Here is a 15,969-nt window from a genome sequence, read left to right as displayed (position 1 = left end):
CCCATCTGACAATTTGGACTGTGCCAGTGACACTTTTATTTAGAAGACAATCACCAAGCCTCTTCCTGACTCGCTGTTAAAGTGAATAGAGTATGTTTTTTATTTTATATGGTCTTGTTTGCCTACTGAGCTAAAAGGCCACTGCAGAACGTGATGCAGTGCCCTAAACATAGGCTGTTTTCGATAGCACAGGGAATCTGAGCCATCTGCATGGGAGTGCCACACATGAGATACTGCCTGTAGTGGTCCCATGCCCTTCCAAGGCAGCAGCTGGAGGAAATTGATTTCCTAGGATCTCTAAAATGGCATGAGCTACTGACATTTAAGCAAATGAATCCCATCCTGTGGAATCTTGGTCTTTGATCAAAATATGAAAGAATTTGTTTATCCACTACTGTATAAGCATGTGCTCTCAGCCTTCCTCAGTTTGTGAAGGGCTCAGGATAAGGAAACAGCAGCCTCTGTGTGCTGAGGTTTGCCTTCCAGCAGGCATTGCAGTGACAACTTGTACATCCTTTGGATCCAGAAAGTAATTATTTGTTTTTACTAGTCTACAGGGAAAAAAAAAAGTAATTTCAGACTCCTCCAGAGAGTGTTGATGATAAACTTCTCATATTGCTTCCCGTTCATGTCTAGGCATTTCTGATATAAACACTACTCATTCTTTTTCAAAATTTTCAAATCCTCAGATGTTCAGAGGTTTTGTGAAACTGGAAAGGCTTTTCAGAAACCAGTAGGTGATGTTGTTCTGTACTGAATTACATAGGAAAAGAGGACCTAGAAGAATCATTGCCTTATAAAAGATTACAAGAATCCCTCATCACCAAAAGAGGCATGTGCTGCCATAGCAATGCTGTAATTCCTTATATATGATTTGAAGGAGTTGAACTGTAGGAATTACAGTTTTTCACCTTTTAAGAGAAGTGCTTGAAATAATATCTTGATCTTGCTTTTTGTTATGTGACGTATTTGTATGTGATATATTCATTTATGTGATATGTCTTGAAAGTCAAGAGTTTCTCTGATTTCTGTCCTGTGAAATCCAGCATTGTTTGTTAGGTAGGGGAGACTGCATTAAGATCCAGACATTTAAAAGGAATTTGAGGTTTGAGATGTTCTTAAGGATGAAGTTGTGAGAGGGAAAGCTCATACAAAAACAAAGAGCAGTTCAGCAGTCCTTCAGGTAAAGGGAAGTCCCAGGTGTGGGCAGGATGCTAACAGCAATATAGAGCTGGTGATTCCATCTACACTTACCAAAAAAAAAAAAAAAAAAATCAAATAGTGTACAAAACCTCTAGCCCACATAAGGAAAAATTTCCCAGTGATCAATTTGATTAACTAAAAAAACCCTCTAACCTCCACAGCTTTCCTGACCCAAATAAATGTGTAATTAGAGAAGAGTGCATGGTGAATATGATTATTTCTGACATTTATATCAGCAGTAACTCCAGTTCCAAAGATTTTACAGGCTTCAGAAAAACGAAAAGCTGAGTTTTGCTTTAGACCAACACTTACCAGTAAAGAAAGGAATAAAATGGGCTTATTTCACTCTTTTTAGCAGTATAGCAAATTTAAAAAATGTCTTCTCAGCTTAAAATAGTGAAAGTTTCTAGAATTGATAGTACATCTGAGACTTAAACAGTCTTTAAATGCACCTCCTAGTTGAAAGATGTGCTTGCTTGTAGAAGTATACTGGCAGGAGAAAAAAAAGCATAGGGATATATATTTAACACTGGACTTCAAAAATGCAACTTCTTTCCACTTTGTAAACTTTTGTTGCAGAAATAAGAAGCAATACAGGCACTGCACTATGTATGACAATTAGAAATGGCAGTTTTCTGTTTATTCAACATGTTTGGATTCTCATTAGTTATCAAATGAGACTTGAGTCCCATTGCCTACAAGCAATAATATTTTTTTTCATTCTCTGCTGCCCAAAGTGACCAAATATAATTTAGTCTGGAGTCCATTTATTATTCCTGCTAGAACTGATATAAAATAAAATTTTAGATGCACTGATGTTTTTTTTCCCTCCTTCCTTCAGGCTGTTGCAGAATGCACAGAATGAAGTTCATTTCAGAATGTGGTATAAGAAACTTCTGGCTGCTCTCCAATTCTGTGCAGGACAAACCCTGTACACTGAGTTTTCTAAGGAAGAAAAACTAATCAGAATTCTGGAAGACATTGCCACCAAAGTGAAAGCTGCCAGTGACCCAAAAAGAAAGGTTTGTTAAAAAATACTGCCCCTTCTATCTAAGTTTCTTTAGGGAATTTTATTTTTTCTAAGGTAACACCTCTTTCATTTAATACCCTTTACATAAATAAACCAAAGATTTAACTAAACTTTATAAATATTTTCCTGCTCTGAAAACAGGTAACATATTTAATAGGACAGCTCTCATCACTATTACTCTTGAGGTTTGCAGATCTTTTAAGCCCTTTAAATTCCTTCATCAGTGGTTTCTCAAATGGATTTGGAGGTGGCCAGAAATAATGGCAACAAAGCTGATTATCATTTCACTCAGAGGAATGCTCACACTCAGCACCCCATCCCAAAATATTTGACTCCTACAGGGCTGCAGTGTTTCCTGAAGGCTTTGCTAAGAGCTATTTTTGGCAGGCTGGACACATGCTTATTTTTTAACATAGACAACCAGAATGGAATGTAGGGAATATATCAAATATAGAATTCAGCAATGAACAATGAACATATATCTGCAGAGATACCTCCCTGGCAGTAGAAACTTGCAGTTGTCTTCTCCAGTGGGTGCAGCTTTTATATTGCATAGGTACACTTCCTGTTCAAAACTTTAATTTCCTAGGACAGCTGTTGTTACTTACCTGATGTGTAAAACTGCTTCTTGTTGAAATCTCAGCAAGGTAGAGCAGAAAGCCAAATAAAAATATACTTGCCACTGCTGGTTATTATGAATGATATCATGAATCTTTCTGCCTTGTTAAGGATTAAAAAATTTTCAAAGGGTTTTTCAGAAAACTCTCAATGCTGCTACTGAGAGCAGCAAAGCGAACATGGAAGTAAAAAGACAAAAATATTCGCAAAAGGAAAATCTATGTAAAGAAAAAGAAATAGTAGTAATACATTATACATTACTGGTGCATAACACAGATTTTAGAGATTAATCTCAAGGCTTCAGTTACTGTCATGCTGAGAAGCTCCCAAACCTTGTAGTTAACAGAATTAGGCAGGGGTGACCACAGCGTAGAGGCAATAAGCAACAAATTGTGAAGTTCTCAGGCAAGGCGAAAAACCCCTTGAGATACAGCAGAGCAATACCAGGCTAATCAACCCCTAATGAAGGGCTTTGAATCATAGAATCACAGAATGGTTTGGGTCGGAAGGCACCTTAAAAATGCTCTATTTTCAACACTGCTGCCATGGGCAGGGACACCCTCCACTAGACCAGGTTGCCCCATCCAGCCTGGGTTCACAGGTAGAGATTTTTTCTAGCATCCAATCTAAACCTACCCTCCTTCAGTCTGAAGCCATTCTCCCTTGTCCTGTCACTCCATGCCCTTATAAACAGTCTCTTTCCATCTGAACCTGCAGGGCAGTATGAGCTAGTAGCACATCTCGCAGAAAAAGCATGAATGTGGAGTAAAACTACAGTTCTTATTTTTAATATCTGCACCTTACTGTGACCTCATTAGCAATTAAAAGATCACATGGATGCTACTGGCTCTGGAAGTTGCATTACTTGTTTAAAATGCAGAAAGCCAGTTAAAAAAAAAAGGTGCTTTTGTGTTCTTTTGTGCTGCCATAAATCTTCACATGTTGCAGGAGGTGTTAAATGTGGAGCTCGGCAGACTCCAGCAGTTCTTCCAGGAGGTGAAAGTCTGTCGGCTCCCCCTGAATCCTGGGCTTGTTATCCAAGGCATAGAGGCAGATGTAAGTGTGATCAACTAAATTTTTTATTTTGTTTTTTTATTTTAGTATAAAGGGGAAAGGGAATGAATGCCTGCAATGACTTGGAAATGATCTTACTGATATTGAGCATAAATGGGATGGGAACCCAGATGTGAAAACCAGATGGGAAACTTACATCCAGCTTAATCCCCTTTTAAACCAGGGGCCTTTGTCTGAGGCAGAGGTGACAGGGTGGGTAGGGTGGGTGCTGCATGTATGTCACACCAACCAGAGATTTCAAACTCTGAGCAGCCCATTCCCAGCTCAGCTGCCCTGCCGTGGTATTGGGACTGGCAAGGGCATCTGGAGGCTGAGCCTTGGTTCCCACCAGGTAGCCCTTGGTGAGAGGTTTTTTTTCTCATCCAAGACTCTCCCATGTCAGGTATGGGAGAAGCTAAAAGTCTGGAGCCAGCTGTCTGTTTGCTTAGCTGAGACTCAGGGCATGACTGAGAATTGCTAAAATATTAAAATATTCACACTAGCTTACCTGTGTCTATGACCCTTATTAAAAATGACTTAAGGATAATGCAAACAAAAATGCTCCTCAGTGTTACTTGACTTTGACCACAGTACTGAGATTCAGTTATTCATTGTTCAAAAATGTTTTCATAAACAACATAATGCCAGGAGTAAGCTGCTCCATCTCTGGAGAAGGAAAATGTAACCAGCATGAAGAAAAAAACAAACCTGAAGAGCCATCTATATTACCAGTTATAGCTACCTAATTACAGCAATTTGTGCTCTATTTTTACTCCCTGGCTCGTTATCCATAGTAGACCTGATTCTAAGAGATGCTGATCCCTTCGATTGCCTCTGAGCTGTGTTTCTCCAAGTAATTGCTATTCATCCTTGATCTGGCTGAGAACAGAAGTCTTCTAGCACCCCACAGGCTTGGGCGAATTGTGTGTGATATAAGTCAGAAGGATTTGAAGCCTGCTGTTTCTCCCTGCTTTCAGGCTTTTGGAAATAATGACTAATGGAAAGGTATCTCACCATAAAGTCATGCTATTTATACTGCACCATCTTGACTGGACTGATACAAAAATGTTTAAATGTAATATCTGAAGAGGGATTTCTTTTTTCTCATTTTTCTTATATCATTATAGGACATTTTCTTTCTATAAATACATGTAGTTTCTTGATTGAACTGTACGTAAGTATAATCATGCAAATTAGAACTTTTAAGTGCTTATAATTACCTAAATGTAATTCATTTCTGTGTCATCTATTAATTTTACCAGTTGCAAGCCCTGCTCCCAGCTCTCTCAGAGTCACATTATCTCACAGGAACCTTTCAAGCACTCACTGAGACCTTTCAATTGGCAGAATTCCATGAGGGGTCAGGATCTCATCGTTGATAATGGCTCTGGCCCATGGCAGAGGTCTAATTTGGCTGAGAAAATATTTGCATGCTTGGACCGTGCTTTGAGATGTTTAGATGAAAAGCAGAAGACAGCTGTGTCTGGTGGTGGTGTTCAAATTAGCCTCCCTTACACTCCACCCTGTAAGGACAGCAGCAGCTCTTGTGGGGTGTTCATTATTTCCAGAAACCAGGCCATTGATTTACAATTGTCTTTGGTTTTGAGGGGTTTCCCCGCCACCCCTTCTTGGATATTTTTAATGAGGGTAATAATACCACCCTAAACTCTCACAGGATTTGCAGTCCTTGGCTCATTAGTGGTTTTTGAAGCCCTCTGAGATATTCAGGTGGAAGGAGCTGTAGAGCATGAAAGTCAGTGTTTATGTTTAATTAAGATAAATTCCACAAAAAATAGATCATGATTTTCAAAATTTCTTGTCTCCTCAGCCAGAGTGAGGTCTTCAAAGAAATTGTCAGATTCTTTGCTTCCATAAAGATTGTCTGATTGGGCAGGGCTGGTTTTTTTTCAGAAAATAATAGGACCAAATGCTTTTCAACGCTTTAAGACTCCCATTACATCAGTCTTATATACTTCATCCACTCAGTACCAGCCAAAGCTTATTATTAATAGGCCTGGGTAAAATGAAAAGCAATTAGTACATAAAATATTATCCATTCATATGGTCTCATATGTAAGTGAAGCAGATTGTCTGGGGAAAAGAATTTCTTATTTTTCAGACCCCGTGAAACAGTCAATAAGATCAAGAATTATTTTCTTTTGCTACCACTGCTACTAAGCACTGTTTAAAGCTGGTATCTTTTACAGAGGTATTGTATTGGCCTGGTGTTTTGTATATGTGACCCTGTTCTTCTGTCTCATCTTTCTTTCCCCTGCAGTCATGTTCTTATTTTACATCCAATGCTTTTCCATTAAAAATCTCCTTCATCAATGCGAATGCTCCAAGTGGAACCATCAATGTTATTTTTAAGGTATGTTCTTCCTCTTATCCTCGGGTCTTTTGGTATGGAAAATGATGATTTAAAATTCACCTAATTTATATTTTAAAGCTTGAGTCTGAGAATAGTTGATTTGGTTCTTCTGCTTGTTTATCCCTTTTATTTTTGACACTGGAACTTTTAATGAAATATGTTGAGGCAATACACTGAACAATCAGCTTTTTGATCAATAGAGAATCAAACAACTTATTGCAGTTTCTTTCCTTAGTGCAGACAACCAGACTAGAATATAAAGTTCATATTTTAAACCTGGTTTATTAACGACATTGAAGTCAGAGGGCAGGTCTCAGAGGAGAGATAGTTCAGAATGACTGAACCCTTCAGCCTTTTTCATATGTCTCTAAAATATCAAAATAGAGTGTTAGAGGCTCCATTTGCCACACAGACCTAATTCTGCCCCTATCAGCCAGCCTGAGGGAGTGGCTGAGAAAGGTGGAGGAGACAGCAAAGGAGGTCTCTCTTGTTGGAGTTATTTGGAGGAACTGACTCAAACTCTGCTTTATTTTGCTGTTGTCTCTGATGAAAAGCTTCTGAGTTCAGAATAGTCCATCCACAATGGAAAATACATGCATTTTGAAATTAGTTCCCTTTCAAAAGAGCAAAAGTCTACTCTAACAGCAGATACTGGTTTTAGAGAAGAACACAAGTTCATAAAATAACTGATGGATACAAAATGGTCAGTGGTGCCAATGGCATTATTCTTAGATCTTTTGCAGAATCATTTTCCAAACCAGAAATCTAAAAGAATTATAAAAACAAATTTAAAAAAATCATTTCTATCTTAATTTAAATTGCCCCTTTAGAGCAGTCATGATCCTCAGAAACAGAAGTATGCTTTCCAGGCAGGCTAGGGGCAGAAATTAGCAATTTTAAGTTTTTCTGAACATTTAGAAACCTGCTTCATATGCTGTTTCATTTGGAAATCAATGTTAAATAGCATGTTCCTATCTACTTGAGCAAATACTTGCTTATGGGGCTTTTAAATAATTGCACTGGTTCTACACAGACAATATTTTCCCTACTTTGTCATGTTCAGCAACCAACTCATTGTCCAGTTGCTGTAGAAGTATTAAGGCTGCTGTCACCTTCTCCTGTCAGCAAAACATTGCATTAAAATATCTTTTACTTGTACTATAGTTCTATTGCTTATTCATGACAGATATACATAAATGGTAAGCACAATAAATGATAAGGGTATTTTACTAAATTGTCTTCTGACTTTATTTGTGAGGGAAGGTAAGTAGAAAGAATAAGATTTTTTGTATGTTTAGGTACTAAGAAGAATTAATTAGAGTCAAGATTACCTTTAAATAAGAAAAAAATATAATCAGATATTGTCTTTTTCAGATGAGTTTATGTCTCCTCAAGTACTCATTTCATAGCAGTAAATGTCTGTAGATTGGAATGCTTGTATAAAAAGAATTTAATGAAAGAATAAAGCACTTAAAATATCAGTAAAAGTTATATATTTTACTTGGAGTAGGATGGGGGAAACAAAAAATCAAGGCTGTTGTTTTCACAGGCCATTTACCCAGCCATGGTTGAAAATAATCTCTTCATTAATTCTTGTGGCTACAATTAAAGCCACATTTCACTGAGATTATTGTTTGACTAACCACATGGGGAGAGAGGTCATCATTGCATCACTGCTTGAAACTGAATAAAAATCATGTTATAGATAAAATATAAATTCATTATAAAATTCTCCTGCAAATACTAAGTTGTGAGGCTTATTAGACAAATGCTGTCATTTTTGTAAAGGGATCTAGCATTAGGTAGACTTTAAAATGTAGCTAAATTAGGATCCTACCTCGGGATTAAATTTTCAAACTCTAATAACTGCATAGGAATAATAAGCAGAAAGGCCAAAGTTAAGCAGGGATCATTTGTTACCATCTCAGTGGCTGCCAAAACTGCTCCTGTCTGTGTGTGCCATCTACTGTGCCATCCTCGTCTGACATGGAAAGGTAAGTAGGAACTTCGAAGAAAGACAAGAAATGAATGTAGCTGTTTAAGTAGGAACAAAAGTCCAAATTAAATAGGACTTTATTTCTGTCTGGTATTGAAGGAGAAAACTTAATTTCATGTGCAATTTTCACAGATAGGTGATGATCTACGTCAAGATATGTTGGTTCTGCAAATTATTCGAGTGATGGACAACATTTGGCTCCAAGAGGGACTGGATATGCAAATGATCATTTATAGGTGTTTATCCACAGGGAAAAGGCAAGGTCAGTCTTAAATTATAAAAGGAACTTGTATTATGTTATTCATATTTCATGTAAACAGTGTTATATAAAATTTGTTTATTCTGTCTCTCTAGAGCTCATTGTATTTCATAGCAACTTAGTCTAGAATTTTCCAAAATCCTCAATACTGTCAGCTTGCAAAACATTTTTAAATTCTCACATCAAAAAGAGGGTACTGGAGAAAATTTGCCATAGCGACTGAAGTTTTAATCCGGTGTAGTCCTACACAGATGCTTAAATGAGCCTAGATGCATGTGGTTACAGAAAGTACCTGCAGACAAGTGATGACAGCTTTGTGCTGTTAATTTTGAAATATTATTCTTGTGATTTATGTTGCTTAGGGCAGTCCTGACTCATCTGAAAGCTCTATTTCTCTCTTTTATGGTTATAGCAGAGCTGTAGCAGGGATACCAATTGCTTGCTGTAGAAATCTGCTGACAGCAGTAAGCTGGCTACATTTCCCTGACCAAATAAATCTTCTACTGGAAATAATCCTAGCTCAAATAAAAGGCAGATGTATCCAGATCACCTGCTGTACAAAATCTTATTAAAATAGAAAAATTAAAAGAAAATCATTACTTTCTGAACCACAAAGTGAACATGACAGAGGAGGAATGATCTGAAGGAACTAAGAGGAAGTATAGATGAGTTGTGGCACATGGCAGGTGGTTGTGCTGACCTGGAAAAAAACTCCATCCTTCTTTGTAGGGATGAGAGTCAAAGCTTGAAAGCTTCTGCCTCAAATGCAGATGATACAAGAATACTCTTTCTGGATGTGATATTATATGTAGACCCTATTTTTACTAACGCTTCATTTGATGTTTGCCAAGAGAGATACAGGGATCATCTGCAAATAATATTCTCTCCCTGACAGTCTCTCCCTTTCAGCATCACAGCAGCAATAACCCCTCAGTGTCTCACAGTTTTTCCAGTGGTCTTCCCCTATGAGTAACATCAATGTTAATATAATCAATTTACAGTTAATAATTAAGGAGAGAAGGACCAAGGGACATGCCTATGGTCATACAGGACACATGCTTCGGGAGACTTGTGTATATAGCTATTCCAAGTCCTAGGCTAGTGGCTTACTCTATGGCCATTTTTTCCACACAAGCTAGGCAGGAGATGGTAATTTCATGGTCATGCAAGCACAGAAATCTCTTTTCACAGAAATTCAGTGAAAACTTAAAGCTCTGGTAGAATTTCACTTTCCAGGCTTTGTGTAGTAGAGGAGCTTGTGACCAAGTAAAATGGTTAGGGAAAGTCCTCCCTGTAATGCAGAGTAGCAGGATGGCATGCCAGGGGACCACACGTGGGGACAGAGAGAGAAGGCTGGAAGGCCAGGTCTCAGTACCAAAAAAAAGGAGTTAAGTGAATGCAGAAGAGACAGAGGATTCAAGCGAAGCATTGCAAAATGCTTGGCTTCTCTCTGCATTTCAGAGTCCCGTTTTGTGGCGTACTGGATCAGACTAATTTCTGCACTACACAGTACCATTTCTCCCAGTTGTGATCAGCATCATGTACTGCAGAAAAATTTGTGTAGCTTTCTAGACAATAAACACATATGAAATTAACTTTATCATGATTAGTAAATATCTGGTCCTTATTTTTATGATTTTTTACGTTTGTACATATTATATCCACTTTGAATCTCATTAAATTGTTGACCTTGTTGATACTGTGTGGCAGTTATACCCACAGCATTGTTATTGATGATTTTATTTCTCATTCATAGAACTGCTCCTTTCTGCTCGGTGGCCTTTATTTTTAATTTCCAAAGAGCAAGAGTAGAACAATACTGATGTATATTTTCTGTTGTATTCATTATTTATAAGCTTTAAACTATATATATTTTTCTGCATGGAATGATCAAACAACAGGCAATATGCATTGATTGTCTTCCTGTCTTTTTAAAGCTGAGGATTTTTCATGCAAATTCTTTTTTATCTGATTAGGACTGGTACAGATGGTGCCAGATGCTACCACACTAGCAAAGATCCACAGGGAGTCTGGACTGATAGGACCACTGAAAAAAAACACAATTGAAAAATGGTTTCTCCATCACCATCCTCTGGAATCAAGTTACCAAGAGGTAACCTCATAATGAAGCTTACTACACTTTTCACGCTATACCATGGAGAAAAAAAAAAAGAACCAAATTACAGTAGGCAGCTAAAATGAGTGGCTCAGATATGAGACAAACAAATCATGTGCATAGAAACCAGGGAACCCACTTCAATGCCACTCTCTTTCTAAGGAAATACTGCTTTTTGTCAGGTGCATGGTATTAAATTTTCTATAAAAATGTGCCATAGAGGTGTTTTGAAAGTTACTAGTAAAGTGAAGAGAAACTGAAAGAGAAATTAAGTTTTGAATTCAGAAACATTTATTTTTTTGGTCAGCTCTCTAAATTCTTTATTTTATATAAACCATACAAGATCTTGGCAGATTTCCTGTATTTAGGAATGACTATGCCAATACCCAAAGTTTTAGAAAGCTGTTTTATCAAAACCACCATATTCAAAAACCAGATCATGCTTTTTATATCACATGTTCTCATGGGATCCCATGTAATGCATCTGATTTTATTAAACTAGATGTTATACATGAGCCAAACAATAAGAAATTTTATTTATAGAAGCAAAAGTTTTCCAGGGAAATCTTTCTGTCAATTCCTTGTTGGGTGAACATGTTCGGAGGCACATGAAAGAGTTTTCATTTTGGTGTTGCTCAAACAATTTTGAGAACCCTTTTCCATGCCAGCGATAAATTAGTGGACAAAATTTTAAATTTAAAGGAGTACTTTGAGTGTTTACCACTGTGAAAATGAAATTATTTTATAGCAGTTTGTTAGTGGATGTAGAGTATAAATATGTTTGATAAACTTAAGTAATTTTGTAATTATTCCATAGACATTTGTTCACACACATTTTGATTAAGAACACTTGAATTCCTCATATATCATTTGATTCAATTAAACAGGAACAATCTGTGTAGAAATTTTTTTTACAAGTTTGTGGTTTTACAGTTTTATGGTGAAAGTGCAGACATTTCAATTCAAAAGTGAGGTACTGCTAATTATTGATTGAAAATTCAATTTCTTGCTGCTGCTCCTGTTTGTAAGAAGTACCATTAATGTGGAATATTCTAAAACCAATTCCTACCCAATTTCTTTCCATTTTTAAAATATATAAAATGCAGTCAGATCTGATTACATAGGGTATGCATAAAATTACTGCTATGCATTCCCTTTGTGCTAGCTAGTGAATGAACCTTTCTCTTTTTTTACTCTGTTATAATTTTTTACTCATACAGTACTGGATCTAAGGTGCTCAGAAAACTGCTGCAGAAAAAGTTTTAATATCCTCATATTACAGTTGGGTGAACAAAATCACAGAAAGCTTAAGTGTTTTATCCAAGGTCATCAAAGTGAGTAAGTAGCACAGTGAGACGTAAAATTCATCTAACTCTTGTGCTGTGGCCTAAATCTTGCACAGTGCTGCCATGCCATTGCAGGTGGTACCCTGCATCTACAGGGAATTCCTGGAAGCCTAAATATCATTTGCCTTGGCTAACATAGGTTTTGTCCAAAAACATTAAGATGCAGATTAGGATGGTTTGCCTTTCTGTATTGCATTGTGATTTAGATTCATGGGACATGGACTAATTTCTGGAGAAAAACAAATCCATGTAGGTACAGAGTAGTGCAGTGGATATAAAATAACCTACATCCTTTACAAAGCAAATGGGTAAATTTGTGGATTTCCAACTAATTTCCTAGCACTTGTTTTTGCAATATATGCAGAACATTGGACAGAAAATGCTGGCTTCCTGCCAAGAAGCTTGCTTTTCTTAGACACCTTTCACCAGAAAGTTTTTTGTAGACTTCCAGGTATTTGTGAAATGCAAGGTCAAAACCTCATGCATAAAATTGTTCTTGCAGTGTAATTTTTAAATGCTTGAGTACCATTCCTATACCATTCCTACTCAGACCTACCTCATGAATTTCTTTTCACTATTACCTCTTGAAATTTTAACCCGTTAAAAGTTGAGCAACAAGCACAGCATTTGTAGAGCTACCTTTTGTTTTAATTTTTTGTTAGGACCACAAACAAATGCTCCTGGATATTTCGTGTAAGTACTGTTGTTTTACTCACTAGGCCAAAAGGAATTTCTTTTATTCCTGTGCTGGCTGGTGTGTTGTTACCTTCATCCTGGGAATCTGTGATCGACACAGTGACAACATAATGCTGACAAAAGCTGGACACATGTTCCACATAGACTTTGGAAGATTTTTGGGTCATGCGCAGATGTTTGGAAGCATAAGAAGGTTAGTATCTATAGTAACACACAAAGTAAACTTTAAAGCAGTGCTCTGAAATTTCACAGCCTTATCAACTCCCATCAAAAAAATTCCAATGAGATTATGCTTTTTTTTCTTCCTGTATTTTCCAAAACAACGTATTTTTATTGTTTCTTGAAACTTCTAAAAAATGTAGGAATTACTGGAGAAGGAACTAAAGGATGTTGGGGATCCCTTTTCAGTATAACAGAAAAATCTAAATCCTTGTTTGGTCAGAGATTTGAATGATGCAGTTCAGTAGCAACCAGAATAGAAGACTGGCCTATGCCACAAGAATTCTGATGTCTATCGGTTTTTTTTCTAACAGAGGTGTGTTCCTAAAATGGATCCAAATCCATATATCTAATTGACAGCTTTCTTCCCATATTCAGAGAAGAAACCAAATTTTTCCAAATAGACATGAAGAATGATTAAATTATGTCTCTGTGAGTAAACTAGCAAACTTTTTCATTATCTTTTGAAGTTCTACATCAAACTACACTGAGCTCAGGGATTGTTTTACAAATATCTGATTTACCTTTGTATCCACCTGTGATGTAACTATGCCACGATAAGGATAAATAAAATAGTATGATCATGTATCCAAGTTCCTAATGTGAACATACTATGAAGGAATTAATTCAAATGGAATAAGAATAGATGGGGTAATGCCAGTATGTCCAAAACACAAAGGGGCTGTTACAGCAGAGTAAAGAATAGATGAACAATCCCTTTTAGTGACAAGATGAGTAGTGTGCATATGTGTCTTTCCTCCACGCTTCCTAATAATTTCCAGAAAAAGTGTCAGAATTAAGTTTTAGCTAATTTTTCCTTTGTTTGTTTGTTTGTTTGTTTGTTGTTTTTTTTGTTAAGCTGGTCTTTGCATGCTCTAGACATAAAAGCATGGAAATGTTGGAATGAGGGAGGCTGATGAGGATAATAAGTACTTCTAAGCCAGGCAGTCAAAAGATTTAGTTGTGGTGCTCAGAATTATTATCCATCAATCAAGATATGCACCCTTAATCTTACTTATTTGCTGTGGAAAGAATAAAGCAGAACAGAGTAATAAAAACATACTCATGCACACTCTTTGTCAAATGCTGCATCCTTCTCTATAGCAAAATTCCTATTGGAACCTAACAGGAATTTCCTTGTGTAGTAATTTTGCATGAATAATTATCAGGTTGAGTGAAAGACAGGATGAAGCAAATATAAGAGGGGACACAGCAACCAAATTTAAATAATGTAATATCAATAATAGAAATAGATATTAATATTACTGTTTTACAGCTCAGTTATGCTAAACCTTCTTATTAAGTGAATGAAATATGAAAACGCCTTCAAATAGAGTCACTTTCACTAACAGCAGCCTCTTTTCCTGTTTCTCAATGCAGTATGTTGCCTTTAAACTACAGAATAAACTCATACATTTAGGACTTCCATTCATGGACTGCCCTCATGATTCCTTAGGAAAATTTGGTTTCCCACCTAAGAGCAGGTTGTGAACACCATGGGATAATAATTGTTTTCCTCAAGCCCACATGCAACTGAGCAGATACAGAATTAATGTAGTTAGTGATACAGTATCAATGACTATTGTTCTTGTGAGCTGTATGCACCTTCATGGAATGTAACATATTGTTTGTAACACAGGAACACAGGGATATCATGTTTTTACATGTCATAAATTTCAGGTTCTCTCAAAATTTGAAGCTCTCAGTGTTTTTTGTATCTATTAAATTTCCACAGGGCAAGTCCTGAAACAGGTTTAGCCTCTGGTTTCCTTGACAGCTCTAACATTTTATGTTTATTTGAGTTCTTACTAGATTTTGAGTTTTTTCAGTCCCAGAATATCATACTCCTAAAACAATATTGCCAAAACCAGAAGAACAATGCTGTCAAACCTTCAGAATTATTTGTGCTGACCCTTGGGTGTTGTACAGTAGATATTCTACATGTATTTCTGAGGTTCTATAGGAGCTTTAAAGAATGCAAAGCATATGATGCAAATCCTTAAGCTTGGGATTTACACACATCATACAAACCTTTGTGTGCGTGAGTGTAAAATGAAATTTATGCAGATCAATGAAGCCTTACAGAAAAGGAGTCCCTGCCTGAACTGTTCAAAACAATCATTCCTTACAGAACTCAACAAGCAGACTGCCACAATTGTCCATTTCCTGTTCTCAGGGAGTGCTTTCTGCCATTACAAAAATCTAATTCCTCATAAAACTTCCTGAGGATGAGTTTTCTGCAGTATCCTGCATAAGGAGTCCTTCTTGTGATGGAAGTGAAGTGCAAGGAGTGCTTTGGCAGCTCGTGGACTCACACACGTGGGCTGCAGCTCTTTCTATCACATCCAATATGGATCTTCAGAGAACCTTTTGAAGCCAACATGATTCATCCACTCATACTCACTTTTGCATTCCTGATTGTATAAGACCTCAAAAGGGGATTACTAAACTTTTCTAATTTCTGCCCTCATCTTTAAATGATATCCAATAAATCTGCTCAGTTTTGATTCCAAGTCAAAAATCAGTTCTTCCTGATTTCAGAGAAAGAGGGATCGGGAACTTTCTGTCTTTTCTATTTCTACATGTGCCTTCACAGTGCAGTAAATACTTTAAATAGTACTAATAACTTGTCTTTCCTGGGACTGAGTGCTAATATTTTGGAAATGTGGGAGGGAGACTTATGATGTATCCAACCAATAACATAATAACAGAGCTTGGCAGAAGAATTATTCCCAAAGTCCCATAGGGAACTTTCCTACTGAACCTTGAGATTTCATTATCTCTTCTTTCTATTTTTTTTTTTTAATCGTGCTGAATGACACGTTCTGTTAGCAGTAATAAAATGCTCCTTTCATTCTCTAGCCCAGCTTCCACTTTTGACCCTACATTCCCCCAAAGTCTGGGCAAGTCTGCAGATACACTTCAAACTGTATGAAGAAATATTTCTTGTTTAATTTCATATAACTGTCTTGTTCTTCACCTATTGAGTGTCCTGTGGTAATCATCTTAGACCCACTCCAACTTAAATAGGTGTAATGTTATCCAGATAATCATCCAGGACT

At 36.9% G+C, this 15,969-nt stretch overlaps 1 protein-coding gene across 1 annotated transcript in view; it reads left to right on the top strand.

Annotated features, from left to right (window-relative positions):
* The window catches only part of PIK3C2G (phosphatidylinositol-4-phosphate 3-kinase catalytic subunit type 2 gamma), a 218,246-nt gene that overhangs the window by 129,222 nt on the left and 73,055 nt on the right, over window positions 1–15,969 (top strand). Inside the window, 6 exon segments of the mRNA XM_085049213.1 lie at window positions 2,045–2,225; window positions 3,800–3,907; window positions 6,183–6,275; window positions 8,404–8,533; window positions 10,507–10,643; window positions 12,712–12,881. Of these exon segments, the coding sequence (XP_084905339.1) occupies window positions 2,045–2,225; window positions 3,800–3,907; window positions 6,183–6,275; window positions 8,404–8,533; window positions 10,507–10,643; window positions 12,712–12,881 (819 nt within the window).

Source organism: Lichenostomus cassidix, chromosome 1Aa, assembly GCF_008360975.1.
Source record: "Lichenostomus cassidix isolate B80296 chromosome 1Aa, HeHo_3.0, whole genome shotgun sequence".
Lineage (NCBI taxonomy): Eukaryota > Metazoa > Chordata > Aves > Passeriformes > Meliphagidae > Lichenostomus > Lichenostomus cassidix.
This window is presented reverse-complemented; position numbering and strand designations above follow the sequence as displayed.